This window comes from Squalius cephalus (assembly GCF_949319135.1).
Source record: "Squalius cephalus genome assembly, chromosome: 2".
NCBI lineage: Eukaryota > Metazoa > Chordata > Actinopteri > Cypriniformes > Leuciscidae > Squalius > Squalius cephalus.
In genome coordinates, this window is record NC_137123.1 from 49,030,131 (window position 1) to 49,049,307 (window position 19,177).

At 37.1% G+C, this 19,177-nt stretch overlaps 2 protein-coding genes across 5 annotated transcripts in view; one reads left to right on the forward strand and one right to left on the reverse strand.

The window, feature by feature from the left end:
- Positions 1 to 8,395, reverse strand: part of pax5 (paired box 5) — a 53,417-nt gene extending 45,022 nt beyond the window's left edge. For 2 of the 4 annotated variants that reach the window (XM_079851382.1, XM_079851380.1), the window contains exon 1: positions 3,117 to 4,412. In XM_079851382.1, the coding sequence (XP_079707508.1) occupies positions 3,117 to 3,159 (43 nt within the window). In that variant the 5' untranslated portion in view covers positions 3,160 to 4,412. Of the gene's footprint in view, positions 1 to 3,116; positions 4,413 to 8,016 lie in introns of those variants that run through there. The other 2 variants (XM_079851379.1, XM_079851381.1) reach the window with 2 other exon arrangements.
- A 5,265-nt stretch (positions 8,396 to 13,660) lies between these two features.
- Positions 13,661 to 19,177, forward strand: part of zcchc7 (zinc finger, CCHC domain containing 7) — a 53,849-nt gene continuing 48,332 nt past the window's right edge. The window contains exons 1-2 of the mRNA XM_079864772.1: positions 13,661 to 13,743; positions 14,787 to 15,385. Of these exons, the coding sequence (XP_079720898.1) occupies positions 14,800 to 15,385 (586 nt within the window). The 5' untranslated portion in view covers positions 13,661 to 13,743; positions 14,787 to 14,799. The remainder of the gene's footprint in view (positions 13,744 to 14,786; positions 15,386 to 19,177) is intronic.

Genomic DNA, 19,177 nt, shown 5'->3' on the forward strand with positions numbered 1-19,177 from the left:
AGTGACAAAGTCATGTAGTCAACTATAGCTCGGTTGATTTTAAAGATGTACATTAAAAAATTAGGTGTGCAAACTTTTTTATTAACAAAAGTATAATTATTAAAAAAAACCATGTTTTGCTTAATCCCCTGTTTTAATGTGATAAACATCATTGAGTCCTTCTACAAAAGAAACACACATTGAAATACATCAGACAAACACATTTGAAAGTCGAGTATAAAATGATTCTTCCTGTGGTTTTTAAATATGCATAACTTAGAGAGTTTTTAGATCAGTTTATGTTGCATTTCTAATACTTTAGTTAGAAAAGGTGGAAACTTTTTCAGCTGCAACCAGTTACTTAGGCTATAGTTATGACTATACATATTAGTATTGAGCAAGCATGTGTTTAAGTGTGTATGAGATATGTGTTTGTTTGAATATAAGAGCGTAGAGAAATAAGGCTGCAGTAAGGATTAAACGAAACAAGCTATTCAGATGTGATCTGACCCAGACTTTTCTCCCGTTTCTTCAGCAAATACTGCTGGCTTATAAATCGAAGTGTTCCTGGAGCTTTGATTGATTTCGAGGCAGGTTCCGTTTAGAAATGGCGAGAGCGGCTGAAAGACATTCATGCTCCCCCATCCAGAAAATAAACCCGATTAGAGACGCTGCTCCATTACGATCCGCTATCGGCCGCTACGATTAAACCAAACGCCAGCAAAGCGACGTGACATCAGGCGTGCTTTAACAAACACACTCCAGAAAAAAAAAAAAAAAAAGAACGAAAGAAAGAAAGAAAGAAACAAGTAAGGGACTACCTTCATTCATGCAGGGTAAATGCATTGTTTTCGAGAATGAATGCATGCAGCATTTGGAAATAAAATCACAGATATTTACATTTTAAAAATAAAAATAAAAAGAGTTTGATTTTTCTTGTAGGCTATATTAAAAAATACGTTTAAACATATAAAGTGCAGCCTAAGCGTTTAGGGTTCCTGGATTAAAAAAGTTTTAAAGAGATGCTTTTTTAATTCTTCAATCTTCAATTTAATTATTCTAGTCTAGACTATGTAGGCTACATCATTTTATTATTGACAGGTTGATTATTAATATTTTGTCATAGTTTACTCACGTAGCATAGGCTATCATAACCTATTAGTAATTAATGCCTCACTGCCTGATTAGAAGCCTATTCTTTGTTTTATTTTCTAATAAGGAATTTTTGCATAATTTACGTAAAATGTAAAATTGTACAAAGAAAAGAATACTGTTTTTTTTTTAAATAAGCGACACCAAACAACCAAGGGAAACTCACGAGCACAGAAACAAAACAATGTGACACTTCAGAAATTTCAGCAAAAAATAAATAAATAAATCTTAGCAAACTCCAATGCTTCACTCGATAGACAATGAAAATGTATTCGTATTTAAAATAAGTATTTAATTCGTGTTTAAATAAAAACATATAAAACACTGTTAGAAATATTTAGCAAAATTCATACACTAGCATAATATATGACTAGTATACGCATTCATGGCTCGTGTCAATTTAGGGTAAAACTTTAACCAATTTATACGACCAACTAGTGGCCTAATAACAACTGCTAACATATCATTTACTGCACCAGTGGGAGTGTTAAATATTGTAACTTACATTGTACGAGAGTTCACACTATTTATGATCATTTAAAACCTGCAAAGTCTCATGAGAAAGATAGGTAGCCTATGAGTTTAAAACATCCTAAAGTCTTCTTCCTGTCTCTGCAACGTCACTGGAGTTTCTTTCCTAATAGTCTCGCAGGTTCTTGGCACAGTCCATTCTTAAGGCTTGCACCGTTTGACATTTTCGGTGTAATCGTTTTACCCCGCGGATTGTGTTGAGATATTGTGGCAGAGAGGAAACGTGATTCGTTCTAGCTTCTGAAATGTGTATACATCTAATCCACCGTTTCATTCACCGTGCCAATAGATGTCATTTCACATAGACGTGCGTGTGCGTGTAGTGGGTGGGTGCGCGCATATTTGAGTTTTGCGGGTTTATTCATCGATGAGAGGGAGAGAAAAAAGAATGAGCGAGCGAGCGAGCGAGGAACAGGAGGAGAGAGAGAGAGATCACAATTGCATTTTCAGGGTGCATAATATGTGATTGGCAGCTTGGTTTTGGTAACAAAGACATTGCAATTTTCGGTTTTCAGAAAATATTTTCTTACAAATTGAAGATATACGCTGATTTTTCATAAATAATTAATACATATTTAAAAATAACTAAAAGTCTTGCACACTGAAAATGCTCATTCATAATGAAATCAAATGTGTAGCAGACTATTCAAATGAAGCTGTTGTTTGCGGGTTGTACGCTGGCTGCAACACGAATAAAAAATAAAGAGGAGGGAAAGAGAAAAGGGGCCCTTAACGCTGGTATCTTGGGGGACCACCGGTGTCCGCCATGTCACGAATGAGTGACCACACATCTCTCCGCCACAGTGAGCAACTTCAGCTCTCGTTTTTAACCTCACGAGTGGCCTGTTTACAGCTACCCTCAAGCAATGTATTTAAAGGTTACGGAGCCTGTTTGCTATATCCTCAGCTGCGGTTCAAGTTCAGTTTGTGTCCGCTGGCTGCTGGCCTTGGCCGCGATCTCTTCCCCCCTCTCTGTCCCCCAGGGATTGTCAAGCAGGCTAAAGCTCTAACAAAGCAATCCGGTTCTTACAATGCCAAAACAATCGGACCAAACAGCAAAAAAACGTCACATTTATTTAAGACAGTTGCCTTATTAAAGTTTACCAGCTATACTGCACATGCTTTGATTTCATTAAAGAGTACACTCTTAAAAATAAAGGTTTCAAAAGGTGGGAACCATTTTTTGGTTCTCCAAAGAACCTTCAGGTCATCAGTTCTTCAAAGAACATTTTAAAAATCTAAAGAACCTTTTCAAGAACGTTTTGTGGAATGGAAACATTCCAAGGTTCGTCATGGAACTAATTCCAATAAAGAACCGTTATTTTTAAGAATGTAGCCTGTATTTTGTTATCCTATTTCTTTAATAAAATTGTTTAAATAAAAACATTCTGGGAACTTTGAAAGAAATCAAACATTTCAAACAAGCAGTTAGTGAAAGACTACGGGGAACTTACTGTGCATCGCTGCGAACGGGTCGTGTTTGCAGTGGATTTCCATCGTTTAGCAGGACAGGCCTCCCGTTAAAAAGAAGCAAAAAGTCTTTAATGTCCTGTACTTTTTCTTTTAAAGGTTTGTGCGTTTGTAGTCAGTCCGTTCTGCTCGGAAATGTCTCTTTTAAACGCAGTTTCAGCTGTTTGGAAGTCCAAAGAAACTTTGGTTGGAAAATAAACAATTGACCCTGAAGACCTAAGGCCTATTAGGTCAAGAGTAAAAGTAGTTTTTGTGAATTGCGAGGAGGGAATAAAAAAATGATACTTTCATAAATAATCATTTATCTTTTCCGTCATTAATTAGTCGACAAAAATAAGCAAAAAGGCGGTCAGGGCACAATCCTGCAGGGTCACACAACTGCTTCTGCGGCCCAACATCCAGAGTGAACTAACTCAAGACATCTGTAGGGATTCATCAAAATGGCATATCAAGAAAAGTCCTGGCATGCACCAGTTTTAATATTAGTCCGAACAGTCTTCTTAAGCTTTAGATAAAAATGTAGAAGTCTCGTTTCCAAGCTCTATCTTGACATCCTCGCTCCGCTGACCGTGACCCGTGAACTGTGACCGAGGTTCGCACTGTCAGAGCGCGTCCCTTCCAGGGATCTGTAAAATCCTGGTGAGGTTTCTGAGAAACCCAAACATTTACTTCATGTTTAACGGATCTTCACATAAACGCGATTTCCTTGCATCTTGATCTTCTAATTGCTCAAATCGCGCCCTCAGACTCTCTTTTTAAAAAAAAAAAAGAGAAAGAAAATATTCAGATTACTCCGACAGCACGAAGATCCCCAAACAATAGACATACGACCGTGGACATATGAAATTAAAAAGTACTTGGTGTGAACCCCGAATCAAAATGTTTGCCAAAGTTAAACAGAAAATGATAAATAGCCATTGCGCGAAGCATTTGAACTTGAAAAAAAAAATGTCCAAGAAATGTCGTGAAGAAGAAACAGGCTTTATCAAGTTTTGACGCGCGTAAAAATCCACGGAAAGTCTCAGATGACTGGTACGGTAGTGTAGTTTTTCTCTCTCGTCGCAACTGATGTCCGCCGAACGGTGTTCTTCCAGTGTGAGAAGCAGTGGTCGAGCCTCCAGTCCGTACCGCGCAAACACTGCACGAGCGCACGGCGCGTTTCAGAACCTGCTCTCTTGTGGACAGCGCCAAAGCTACAGCGCTCTGAATCTACTACCGAGCCCGAGCGAGACTGTCAATCAAGAGAAGCCTACCTATCCGAGCACTGCACCTCTGCCGTCACAATCGCCCTGAGACGCGCTCAGATAAAGACGACACCGATTGGCTAACACTGAGCCAATATGAGAGTGGCATGCTGTCCCAATTGTGCACCGACAAATAGGGAGTCTTGAATCGAAGTTGGTTCTCTGGCTTCGCTGATCCCATGTCTAATTTCAATTAAGGAACGTGATAAAATTTACATTTTTAAATATCCGTTTGCACTTTTTTTCAGTCATTCAATTAATAAATGGTTAATAATTGGGTATTGCGTCAGAATGTGTTTTCAATTGTGAATAAGCTTTGTTAAATCATTGTAAAAAAAAGTGACGTATTGCAGCATTTTAGCTACATGTGCATATAAAAGATAATGATACATAAAAATTAAATTAACATATTTTCTCACTCTTTTGTATTTCACATTATTAGAAATTATAAATGATGTCCCACTTGTACGTACAGTTACAACTGCTGTTTAGTATCTACGACAAAAGTTTTAATATTGTTCATTTTAAAAAACGACTTTAAAGGATTAACAATTCTGCATTCACAATGAAATCGATTCGTTTTTATTTATGAGGTTTATTTGTGCTTCCAACAACAACAAAAATCTGTGTTTGACGGACACGAGCGCTGTTCCACACAGACTTTTGCTCTATGCTAAATAATTTTTCATTACCAGCCCTAACAACAGATTACTAAGCACTTGATATTAAGTCATGTTAAGTTTAGTTGACTTAGAAACTGTGGTGTGTTTTTAAATAATGGTGATTATAATTGTCGTGGTGTCTAGCATCATGGTAATACACTTTTAATTATTAAAAAAAAAAAAAAAAAAAAAACAGTATTATTTCATTCATTCGTTCATTTTAGATTAATTTCATTATTAGATCAATAATGAAAACGAAAAAGGAACAAAACATATAGGCTACTTGAATTTAACTGATTCGGTCAGCCTATAATGAATTAACTTGGGAGTATTCTCAACACCTATTGATTTTTTTATATAATTACCGTTGTATAGGCTATATTTATTTATTTATTTGTCCTTTATTAATTTATTTACAAAAAAGACAAAACATAAACGATAAGGCAAAACATAAAACAACCTTATAAATTTGTTACATCACGTTATTCAATGTGTTACATTCAGATGTTCCATTGCCCACCTATATATTTAAAGGAACACCCAAACCTTAACTCTTCTAAAACTCCATTTTAATGTTTTGATTGAGAACACTTTGGGGCAAATTTGCGTGCATATTCTGCAACTAGTCACATTGTTATTCTAGAGATCAAAGATACAATTATATTATATGTATTTGCCTGTGTGGTCAGAATAATGTAATCTTTAAGTCACTGAAATCCTGTGGTACATGCTCAAAATGCATGTGCTCAGCACACATATTCGCTGCATTCTGTGAAGGAGAGATTCCTCCGTGGTGCGCCTTAAGTGCCACGAGGGGGCGAACCTTTGGTCTCTTATGAAGAAGCTCCATCGCGCGCAAACACACACACACACACACACACACACATACACACACAGAGAGAGAGAGACAGAGCAAATGCACAAGCACACTTATAAACTTCTGAAATTATAGCAACTAGACGTTTTGCAATGTTAAAAAAGACATAAGCGCTATTTGCAGACATCTTGTATTCCGTTTCATTAGATGTTTAAATATTTGTGTCTCTGTTTTGTTTTGTTTTGTTTTGTTTTTGAGAGACAAACGCAGCCCACAAATAAACATTAAGTAGGCCTATTTTATAAATTTATGATGATTTAGAGATTTAATTTTTTTCGCATATATTATTTGAATTATTGTAGGCTATGCTTATGCTCCTTTTTGTCAATTTTCCCGTGTTTAACTGTGGCCCACGTGATTAAATGCTCTCACATTCTGTCTTTCTTGAGGAAATGCTTGCTTATATAACAGTTGCCCAAATGTTCTGCTATAGCCTACTTCGCAAATTAAATATAAAACAAGTAAATCTAAAACACAGCTAATCATTTGTAGCCTACAGTTTGCTTTTGGCTCTATCTTGGATTTTATTTTTTATTTTTTAATAAAAGTTCTATCATGATTCAAAACATTTTTTTTTTTCTAAATCATTAATATAATCCATTATTGAGATAGGCTAGTATTGTTTTTTACGACAAAATGATTTAGAATTCTGGTTATTAAAGAAATCACTTGGGTTATAAAAAAAACAAATAGGCTAGGCTACATAATAGAGAGTAAAAACAAAAAAACACACACAAAATAAAACAAAAATATAGAAGTGTTCAGAAGTCGGTGGGCACAAATTTGAATAATAATTCTGAATACTTCAGAGCCTCTCAGAGTCAAAGCCAAAGACAAGCTTCCAGTCCACTCCAAGTTGACGGTTAATGATTTACACCATTGACAGAAACTCGTATTCTGTTCGGTTTAGTTTAGATTACTGTTTAGTTTTATTCGAGTTAAATCGAGTTATTTCCCGGGCGCTATCATTGAGGAAAGGAAACCCTCAGAACATCAGGTGGATGACAGTGCATAGGCTGAGCATTGCTTTTTTACGACTGCAAGTTTTAAAGATAGATAGCCTATATTTTGACACAAAAAAATAACAAAAGTAGTCCTACTATAAAAATTGTATGCTCATATAAAAACACGAGAACCAAATATAGGCCTACTGGGATGTCCGATGTCTCATAATAATATGATTTAGTCTTCAAGGAAATCTGGGCGTAGCCGTTTTGACGCAGGTGAGATGAACCACCTTAACTCATTTTAAACAGGTCTATTTAAGACATAACTATTAAAGAACGTGTTGTTTCTCGTTAAAAATTCCCTTTAGGCCTATATAGCCAATATACTAACACATTCTACATGTAAACAATCAATTTTGACAACTGCTACATTTGTGAAGCTCAATCTCACGTCGAGCCAAGTAAGCAGCAACAACACCGACAGATTCGACGCAGAAAGCTCAACTGCACGCGCCATTTCATTGGGAGTTTTAAATGTGACGCGTGAACGAGGGACGTTTATGAAAACACAAAAATATTTCTTATTGAATCCAAGGGCTGAACATAATTTATGCTTCTGGGTCATAATTAAAACATCTGCAGGGATTCACAAGCCTCAACGTTTTTATTTTCCATTGAAACAAACATCTTTCAAGAACCCCATTGTGTGACAGGAAACGCCACTGGTTTCTCATCTATTTTCGCGTAGGCCTAAATTTCCTGACGGTTTTGAAATTTTGATTATGTTCTTTGGACTGTAGGCCAGAAAAATAGGCCCAAACCCAGCACACTTCAAGCTCAAAACACATTGCTGTCAAAATCAAAGAGTCAGCAAAGGTGTGGCCAAAATAAGCTTGTAGAATTTCTAGACCCATTACAACGTGTTGTTCTTGATTTTTTTTCTTGCGTTAAAAGTGTCAAAAGATGGACCACCAACATTCATCTCAATATAAGGATCAATCCCAAAAACAAAAACAGTTTTATAAAAGACATCTATCTCGTTTAGCAAGTGCACAAATGCTGTATTTGTACAAAGTTTTGTAAAACAGAGACCTAGTAGACTACTTTGACCAAACAATAGTTCAAGTGAAATGTAGAAACAGACAAGGCCCTACCCGACCGTCCGATGCGCAGAGATGGACCCTTTTGGTCCAAGTCCATGCCGTGGCTAGAGGTTGGACAGAGGGATGAGCAGGGGGGGTGAGAACAGAAAAAGTTCCCTCTCCTATATCCTCTGTTGCTGTTCTCTCTGCTCTCTCTTTTTTTTTTTTTTCTTTTTTTTTGTAACAGTGGTTTTGACGAATGGTAGTTTGAAATAATGTGACTCTTCCGCTCCCTGTTGCGCCGTTGCAATTGTTCACTGGAGTGAGACTAAACGTTTTAGGTGGAAAAGAGACTCTGAAGGAAGCGTGAAACGATTATGGGGCAAAGTCAAGAAAGAGCCGCGCGCTCATGCCCTCTTTCTTCCTCTTTCTCTCTCTCTCTCACACTCTCTCTCTTTCTTCCTCTCTCTCTCTCTCTCACTCACTCACACACACACAACCGCTCCCCCTCTTCAGATAGACAGTGGCGTGGTTGTAGGCCCATAGATCTGATCATTTGTTGGTAATACTTTTCAAACTTAACTTTCGCCCCCTCGTTTAAAGGGATAGCTCACCCAAAAATGAACATTCATAATTTACTCACCCTCAAGTTGTTCCAAACCTGTATGCATTTCTTTGTTATGTGAAACATCAAAGAAGATATTTTGAATTATTTTTCGTTTTTTTTTTTTTACCTTCATACTATGGAAGTCAATCTCTATAGCGAATATTTTTCAAAATAATCCTTTTCATACAGGTTTGGAACAACTTGAGGGTGAGTATGCCTAAATGATGACAGAATTTTCATTTTTGGGTGAACTATCCCTTTAAGTGCGTCAGGTGATTTTGGGTTCAATAAATAGCCTAAGTGAAATACAGAACATGATTAGTTCAGTAATAGCTAATAAAATAATCACTCTGCGTGAATTTTAGGTTACGGTGAGAAAGCCAAATAACAGTTACAATAATTTTCAATATTCAGTTAATAAAACATGTATCTATAAAATTATTTATTTATAAAATCCATGTATAACCTATTCAAAAATATATGAAAATATAGGCTATGCTTGATATTTTTTTTTTTTATTATTATTTTTTTTTACCATTTCATAGGCTACTGGCTATTTGAATGTACATTCACCATTGGTCTATAAAGCATTAATAATGCAGGTGTAATAATGCTTTATAGTAGGCCTAGCCTGAGTGAGAAGTGTTACCAAACAAGGCTATCTGCCAAAACAACAACAAAAAAAGTTTCAGTCGGTGAGGCCTTTTGGTTGCATTGATTTGACTTTTTAAAGCATCATTTTGTCAACCTAACAAGACTTCTGCAGAATGTTTTTGCTTTTTTTCCCCCGTATAGCACCGACAATGCACGTGAAAGCACGCGCTGGATGACGCCAGGCGATGATTCGAGGTCTCTAGGTTCATGGGCGACACAGACACAATTGAGCGCGGAACAATGCGATGGACGCGCCGTTCAGCACTCTCTGACCTCTTCTCAGAAAACAACAAATGTAGCTCATTTAATCGCGCCCCATAAAGCCATGTTCCATTGATAGAGGGCTAAAGGCAGAATAATGAATGAAGCTTTAGACCTTATTAATTTAATTCAGAGTGGCCCGTGGCTTGTCTCAGATAATTTTGGCCCAGAGGTCAATTATTTAATTACAACATTTTTCGCGCATGACGGAAAGCCCGTATTCATTTGCAATACTACATAAATAAAAGAATGATATTTTGAGGATAGAGCCCATGCAGAGTTTGAACTGCCCTCTGTGAGTTGTGAAGCTCTGGCTGTTTCTGTGCAGGTGTCTGTTGTCACGGTGACCTGAGGCGATGTAACCGCATCGCTACACACGACTCTCCGCTCGAAGATCAAAGGCCAAGCTTGTCCTACATCAACTTACATCAACGTCCACTCTTTCTTCCCCGTCCTCCCTTCATATCGCCTCCTTTAACACATGCATGAGACCACAGAATTTCCTTTTTTCATTTAATTATAGACTTTAAAATCATAGAATTCATTTACTCAGTTTTGCATCCACGATGGTCAAACCACAGGCATAATTCTTAAGACATCAAGGACGATAAAATAGCACTGTGATTTTTATTCTAATGGATTTATTAGTCGAATGACACCGTTTCCGCTTAACCTTATTGCAGCTACAATAGTCCTGAAAAACTAAATAAAATCTATAGCTTATACATAGGCCCATGTCATTTGACATGTAAGCCTTTTAATGTATAATTACAGAATTATTATTACTATCATTATTATTGCAACAACAACAGCCTAAAAATTATTATGAAAAAAAAAATAGCCTATACAGTTATTGTTCCCACTAAAATAAAAGAAGAAAAAAGGCAAGACACGTTAGAAAGATTCTCAAAAGTCTTATAGCATATTTTGAAGGCTGTCCCATATAATTTACAATGGCTGTGACAACATATTTTAGAAACTATGCTACTATGAAAAATGTATTAGCTAAATTGCTCTGTAACTAAAAAGTTCAAATATGCTTGGAAATATATTTAGGCCTATGCAAATATAAAAAATAATTATAATAGCCTAATATTTAAGTAATATTTTTGTAGTCTGAAATTCTGACTCTGTTAATATTTCGATTGGCAGCATTGCACCGCTCATGCAGTGTTAACGTGATAGGATTACAAAATGTGGTGTTTCAGGCTCCTTCTTGGTTTAATTAATAAAGTAGGCTAATTAAAGCGCGGAGAGTTTTTGGTAAGGGGGATTTTGGTTGTTGCCCTGCTGGAAGCGGAAATAATCGCTTTTGACCGAGACGCGGGAGTCAATGAGGACAATTAAAATAAAAAGTAAACAAATACACAGAGAAAATCAACAACATTAATGGCGCCTCTGTTTTCATTCAACTCATTTGGTCTGTGAATGGTGTTATAGCAGTCCAATAATCGAATGCTTTCCCCGCAAGCTCCCATAAAACAATCTACATAATCAAAAAGCGTCTTATCAGTAAACATTTAAAAACAAAAACAACAGAAGGAATTCTGACTGTCTGTCTCTGACCCTCAATGTTTACGCAGAAACACACTTTTTACGTGTTTTTTAATAGCTCGCTTTTTGTTTCCTCAAAATATAATGATTTTTTTTCTACACTGTCATTAAAAATAAAATAAAAAGTAGCCTAAATAAAATATTTACAGAAATATGCAGTTTGAAGGAGATCTCCTTTTGGATCCACCTGTATTTCGTCAGACTATATTCGGAGCATTTTTTGGTAAGCAATTACTTTACATATTAGGCCTACTTAATTACTTTACATATCTGTATCTCCCAAAAACCTGAAATTGGAATTTTCTTGGTTATAATAACTCACAAAGAAAAGCTTTTGTTGCGGAGCTGTCAAATCTGTGAAACCATACTTTCCCACCTGGGCTTATTTAACAAATCAAAGGTGTTAACATGTACATTTCCCCCCATATTTAAATAATATTGTTAGTTTGAAGTGCAGAGAACATTGATGTGCTATTGTCCTATTAGAGTATTATTATTAAACATGGATAGCCTATGTGTTAATAACTTGTGCAGAATGATTGTCAGCAGAAACAGAATCCTCATACTGAAAGTCAAAAAGAGGTTTTTCTTATTCTGCAACACGCCATGTTTGGTGTTATGCCAAAAATCTGTATCAAATTGGAAATGATCTAATTGAGTGATTTATTATCATGATGCATTTTATGTATTAACTGTGAAAATGTCTCCTGAAGTAGTGAACCCCGAGCCTCAGCAGGAAACAGTGCCAGTTCTAGACCTGTCAACACTTGGCACAACACCAGACCACACAAAGAGGACATGGGTTTCTTCACTCAATGTTTTGTTCCAGATCATGTGACGTGTAGCGACATGCTGGGGTCAAACTGTGCCTTGATATTCTAAGTGGACCCTCAAAAAGGAAAACAATCAAACAGGCGAATGACATCACCCTTTATAATAAATGATCAGAATCAAAGGCTCTATATTGCCTGCACAAACAAAAGAGAGAGAGAGAGAGAGAACCTTATCTGAAGAAAAAACAAACTTATTTATTATTTACATTTGTTATTAACCCATTATTTAGTGTACAATCTGGTACGCTTTATGTATAACGTTCATTGTTTTTATTAGGGATTCCCCATCTTTATAGCTTGGTTCCTACACAGCAATAAAGCTATTATGTTTGTATATAGCACCCAAATAGACTTATAACTTTCAATGCCATGATAATTGTATGCTCAAATATTGATCATAGCACAGTATGGGGCAATGTTACACTTGAATAACACACTGAAGGTGCAGACTGGAGACATCAGCGATATAAGCGCAGGGGTAGGTGAAGGTGGCCATTTGGCTTCATTTTCCAAATGAAAATCTTTCTCATGCAGAACAGCCATGTGAAATCAGATATTGGAATGGGAAAGCCTGCATCCTCGCTTGTGACTCCATCTTCAACACCTGACTGGTTTGAATTTGTGCAGATTAACAGATGAACAAGCGCCTTCCCTTTTCCTTTTAAAACAATAATAGTAATAACGATCAACAAATACGTCCAATATGGCAAGAGCAGCCAGGCATTCCGTTCTCCAGCTGCAATCCCTATTGCTATAGCTTTCTCCCAAAATATGGCATATGTGGTGGGCTTTTGGCTTCATTTAGGAAATGTAACCTTTTGAAAGAAAACAATCCACTGCTTTGATGGCCTTTTCTGACACTGACACGCATGGGGACGTCTTCAGAATCAGATGGCATTCACACCGTGATTCCCACATCAGTCGCGAGCTCTGTTCATGTCATAGGCTCTGGAGATGATAAAGGTATAGCCTGTGATTTCACAAAAATAGAAAGAAAGAAAGAAAGAAAGAAAGAGAAAAGCAAGCAAGAAAGAACAAAAATGTGTGATTTGTATTCAGATAGATATGTTTGTGACAGATATGCTGCTGCTGTTAAGATATGTAAATTCTGGACCTCAGAAGAGGCCAAACATAGCAACTGATAAAATGACATTTTGCATGTTATTTCTATCACAGCAATGAAGATAGCAAGAAGTTCACATCTCAAGTAAAAATATCTTGAAATGCCAGCTTATGTCTTGGATAACTGTTAGCTACAAATGAAATTGTCTTAAATATGTAGGCTAGGCTATAGGCCAACATGTTAACAATAAAAAAATAAAAAATAAAAATGCATGGGCCTACATACAGATATTGCACATACACAAACATACATACATGTGTTTTGTATTTATTTTGTTTTTGTTTTTTTGTAGCCAAGTTATGAGGCAATGCTTTAGGCTATCATTTGGTGTGTGTTATGTTTTTAGTTATTATTGTCTGCTTTCTGACCAATACCCAAGGCGAATCAAACCTTTATTATAATAATTATCATTATTCATTAACTGCAACATCTACACAACGACACTATATCAATTTGAACAAATTGTAAAAAAAGACCTTAGGCCTTCAGTAGACATTTGTTTAATGCCTGGCTTCCTTATGTTTCTTGTAAGTACAAATTCCTACAAACAGAACATTCAAGTATAAACAGTTCAAAGAGTTCCAAACCCTCTCCCATTCACACTATGAACAAGTATGGTAACAGTTGAAACAGTGCCTAGACTCAGAGCCACACTAACCTTCAGTACATTTTTTTCCCAGGGATGAAGAATAGTTGGCCAACCATTTAATTTCCTGCGGAGTCCGGAAGCGAGTGTCACCGCGTTGCAAATCGGAACTTGTAAACAGGTCAGATTTTTATTCAGCCTGGTAGAAAGCCATTTAAAACCTGTCATATTGTGTAGTTAAGGTTACAGATGTTTTAAAACACTGTCGTGCCCGTTTAGTAGTAATACATCCACAGCCGACAGCCATGTGTACGTGAACACACGTGGGTCATTGAGTAGCACTTAATAGCACTGAAGCTAACACATGTTCATCAAATTTATGTTGCCTAATATGAGTATTCATTGATTTAAGGCTGTTAGATGGCAAGTTTTTTTTTATGTAGTCATTGCTTTTATACAGATATTTATTATTGTGAACCATTCCTGTTTTTACTGAATTATTCAGGCTTCCAGTTAGCATAGTGTCCATAGCTTGTGTTCTGTTGTGTTGTTTATGCGTTAAATCGGCTGTGTTCGTGATGTTTCGAATCGTTTTCATGGATTTGACCAGAAATATCTCTCTTTGTGACTTATGTGTGGCTGTCAAACAGGCTAAATTGAAACAAATCCACTCGTGCTTTTTGACAAGTGAGACATAGAGGACAACAAAACAATGTATTATAATGCATGGACTGGCCTAACTGCTATTATACAGAAGACAAAGCAGTAAACTGACAATTTGATCAAAAGTAAACAGTAGCTGTGCTTTGTCTACATCATTGCACTTTGTGTTATGGAAACAGATTGTCTTCTAAGGGCTTTGAATAAAACTGTTTGACTTGTTAAGTGTCTCTATCTATCTATCTATGCAAAGTTTACTCATTAAAAATCTAATATTTTCTAATGAGTTCTGATAGTATTAAAAGAATCAGCTAGAACATAAGTAAAATCATGGTTTCATTTTCTGTTATTATTGCAAATTAAAAACCTTATAAATTAATCTAGTTTGTGTTTTAAACCAAAAAATGTTTTTTAAAATAAAATAATGATATCAAAATATTTAGTTATTTTTTGTGGTGGGGCTTGTGCCGATATTGGCAGAATGATATTCTGAATAAAGTAATCTTTATGGCCATTGAATGATGACTCATGATGATGTTTATGGCTGGGCTGTTCTCTGTTCAGGGATCACCTTGAGATGTTCTCAGGGTATCAGGAGCGGGAGGACTATGAGGACGAACTGTACGGGGATGAGGCGGACTCTGGTTTGTCTGACGCTGACAGCGAGCTGGAGTTCCGGCTCTATTCCCAGCTGCACTACAACGCTGAGATCCAGGAGGACCGCGAGGACTCGAGAGAGGTCCAGTCACCAGTACCACGGACTCAGCCACAGCAGAAGTCCTTGCCTCCTGCTCCACCTGTAGATGTTATTGTGATCGACTCCGGCCCAGATACCATCACAGTGTCAGACAACACAGAGGAAGATGACAGCGTGTGTGCTAACAAAGGTCAATCATCAAAATACTGGAAAAGGATGTTGCATCCCAATAGCTTACCTTCACCCTGTCCACCACAAGTTCAAACAGGAAGGAGCTCTCCAGATGATATCGTGGTGTTGGATTCTGAATCCGACGAGAGCTCTTCTGAATCTATACCTCCTTTTGTGGAGGATCTGGATTCGGACTCGGACTCAGATGTACTGGAGAACTGGATGATTCTGGGTCAGGAGAAACAAGATGAAGATCAGAGCATCCAACTCAACATCTCCAAATCGGAGAATCCAGGTAAGGATTTCCACTCAAGTTTAAGACAAATACTAAAGCTGTTAAATAAGCTCACCTAAAATGCCCATGTGGCCTTTCACTATAAGAACAGAATGATCTATATTAAAGGCAGGGTAGGCAATTTGTTCCAGAAACATTTTTTGTTATGCAGATTGAAAGTCTCTTCACATCCTGATAGCAATCACTAAGTTAAGTGGTCTAAATGTATTTATATATATCGTCTGTGGAAGGTGTAGGACCATAAAATGCTCGTCCAATCATTGCATTCGGTCCGATACGATGTCATACCTGCCTGTCAACATATGTATTTTCATATCTTCACGCTCTCTGCTCGCGCAGACATCACACATCATCAGCGCGTTTCATTCTATTTCATTCACGAGTTCTCTCGCGATGCTTTTGTTTGCTCCCTGCTGTACGCGTTCATGTGTTTTGAAGGAGGCGTGGCTTTGGAGACGCTCTGAAGGGGGGTGGGATCTTATGCTTTCAAAGCTAGCTCGCTATTGCTAGCCTTTCTGAAAATTGCCTACCTTACCTTTAAGTTGTTTGTTTGTTTTAAATGTTTTGATGTAAAAATGTGAACAAACCCTTGTAGACTGCACTTTTAAAGGGACAGTTCACTCAAAAATTAAAGAACTCGGCAACTCTAGCGAACTCTAGTCACTTCTTCGCTGATTTTTCCTTTTGTTGTCGCATGTTTTCCCCACGAGCTCCCCCTACAGCTGTGGGGGGGCGTATATTTCACAACACGGTCGTAAAAAACTCACTTGCGGCGGCCTCCTCCCCCTCTCTACCGCTGCTCATGTGTGTTTGTTTTGATCGGAGCAAGCCAACTGTATCGTGTGGAGCTATGTCTACCGAGGTGGGTAATCTAGTAATACATCATACATGCGTGTGTGTTTATGTCGAATTGCCGTAAAGCAATTCGTGTTTCGCTCTCGTTCTCGTTCTCGCTTCTCACGAGACTTCCAATTTCTATCTTGCCGGGACGGTAGTCCCCAAGTTGCAAGGTTGGTTTTCCGCCTGGGAACGCTGGGGGGAGCGGGGAAAGTCACCAATATCACCAGAACAGGTTGTTTAACCATCCAAATGAATTCTAGACAGTTTTATTAAGTTAAAAAAGTTACCAAGTTCTCCTTTAAGATTCTGTCGTCATTTACTCATCATGTCGTTCCAAACCTGTATGACTTTCTTTCTTTTGTGGAACATAAAATATTTTGAGAAATGTTTTTTTTTGTAATCAAAACTGTTTAGTTACCAACATTCTTCTTTGTATTCCTGAGAAGAAATAAAATAATACACGTTTGAAAAAGCGTGAGGGTAAATGATGACAGAATTTTTATTTTAAGCGAACTGAGTATTTTATATTACGTTTGCACTTTTCTTTTCCATGCAATGAATGAATGACTGACTAGGGACTATCAATTTTAGAAAATGACATAAAATTAGCCCATATGACTTGAACGCATATGCCAAGCCATCAAAGCCAGTGGTGTAAGAATTCATGGCAACCCATGTTTGATCATTTTTACAAACTATTATTTTTAATTTATAAATTGAATACATTTTCTTTTTTTCTTTCCTGGGTAGTGCTTGTACATCATCTGAATCATATTTGCACAATCTGTATGGATGGGCTGCCTAGAGGGTCTGCTGGCCAGAGCACTTGTGTTAATATAAGCAAAGCAAAAATGTGTGTTTATCCCCAAAGCACTCGGCTGTATGTGTATAATCAGTGAATTTGATGTCTCATCTTCATGTTTTTGTCATAAAGTTACCGTGCCGGTGTACCAATTGAACGACTAGGTGTGTGCGTGAGCACATGCATCCGGCTTTAAGTGTGTAAAGTTAATTTGCATGCGTGTGAGAACATGCAGGAAAAGCAATGAGGGAATATTTCTGTGTATGTAGTGGAAAAAACAAACAAAACATAACAAACCTCCTGTCAGAGAGCGTGGTAGAGAGAGAGAGAGAGAGAGACTTTAATCATAGATGAATAAAAATGTCTTTGCAAATCTCTCCAGATCTACACATTAGGTTAACCTGCAGAGCTCAGCAAAGCAGCAAACCTCTCTCTCTGTTTCTTTCTTTCCTCTCTTCCCTTTTTTCCCTCGATCCTCCCTGAATGTGCTGTCCTCATTTCCATTCGTAGACTCCTTCCTGTTCCTATTATTCATTTTCTACTCTTTCTCCTTCTCTCTTTCTTTTTTTTGATCTAGTTCTCCCCTTCAAATACAGAGCATTTCATTGTGCCTTTTCTCTCTCTTTCCCTCCCTCCATCCATCCTTCCTTCTCTTGCTCTCTCTGGCTTATTTGAATGGTGACTGTGGAGGAGTCTGTGGGCTGGTATTTCTGCTCTGTCGGTCATGCCTCTCACACTCATGTGCAGAGGGGGCCTTCTCCTGCCCTGGCCTGCTTTTGTTACCCAGAGAGAGAGATTCAGTGGAGGATGAGAGAGAGAGAGAGAGGAGGGGTACAGAGGGATATACAGAGGGATATACAGAGGGTGGAGGGAGGAATGGGGCAGCTCTCTGTCTCTCTTTTTCTCCTCTGTGTCTCTGATCTCTGGGGCTTGACCCTGCACTCCAGAACATGTGGGTCACACAAGGGAGGGGAGCTGGGAGGAAGTGGCTGAAGAGGTTGCAGTCTGCATGTGCACTTACACCTCTAAAAAACAGAGGTTTCCATTGCCAGTTTAACTGTGGTAGAGTTGGGACAAAAGGATGCCCGGGTGAGGTGGGAGTGTAGGTGAGGGTTGTGAGACCATTAAAAAAATGTGTGCGTTAATTGAACTTGAGAAAACGTATAGCCTACCAAACCAGAGCCATCATAATTTGTTCCCAGGACCCACAAATTCAATTGACAGCCTTAATATATATCATCATGATATATTTATCATATACACTTCCGTTGACATTTTATAAATATTTTTGTCTCTTATGCTCACCAAGGCTGCTTTTTTTTTTTAATCAAAATACTGTAAAAACAGTAATGTTGTTAAATATTTTTACAATATACAATAACTGTTTTCTATTTTAATATATTATAGGATGTAAGGCAAAGCTAAATTTTCAGCATCCTTACTCCAGTCTTCATATTTTTCATATTTCTGTGGAAACCATGACATTTTTTATAAGATTATTTGATGAGTAGTTTAAAAGGACAACATTTGAAATTGAAATCTGCTGTAGCATTATAAATGTTGAAAATAAGTATTAATTTCTCAAAACATTTTTTTTTTTTACTGACCCCAAACTTTTGAACGATAGTGTATACCATATTGTAGAATAGTGTTAGACTGAAATTTCAGACAAGACATGTTTCTGTAGCTCAAACAGTAACTGATAAATGTATACCTTGAATGCAATGGAAAAGTCGCTTTAAATAAAAACATCTGTCAAATGTATAAATGCAAATTGGATGAATTCTTTTGTTGATTGGCGTTGTCCTAGGACTGCACACACGTGGCCAGTTAACAGAAATGTTAGTTCCCCTTTGTGCCATTTTCAACATCTCAACTTAGATATAAAAATAAATACTTAAATAATAAATACTAAACATTTAATAATTTAATCAATATTTGAAATCTCAAAATTCAAATATTTGTGAGTGAATTTTAAGTTAATAGTTTTTTTTTGATTTGAGATTTGTTTGATATCAATTAAAAATGTAAAATATATATTAGATGTATATATCAAATCTTTATTATTAAATATAATATTTAGAACGTGAGCATAATATTAGCCATAAGCCATTGCAATACACAATCTACCACTTAGTCTAGAATATGAG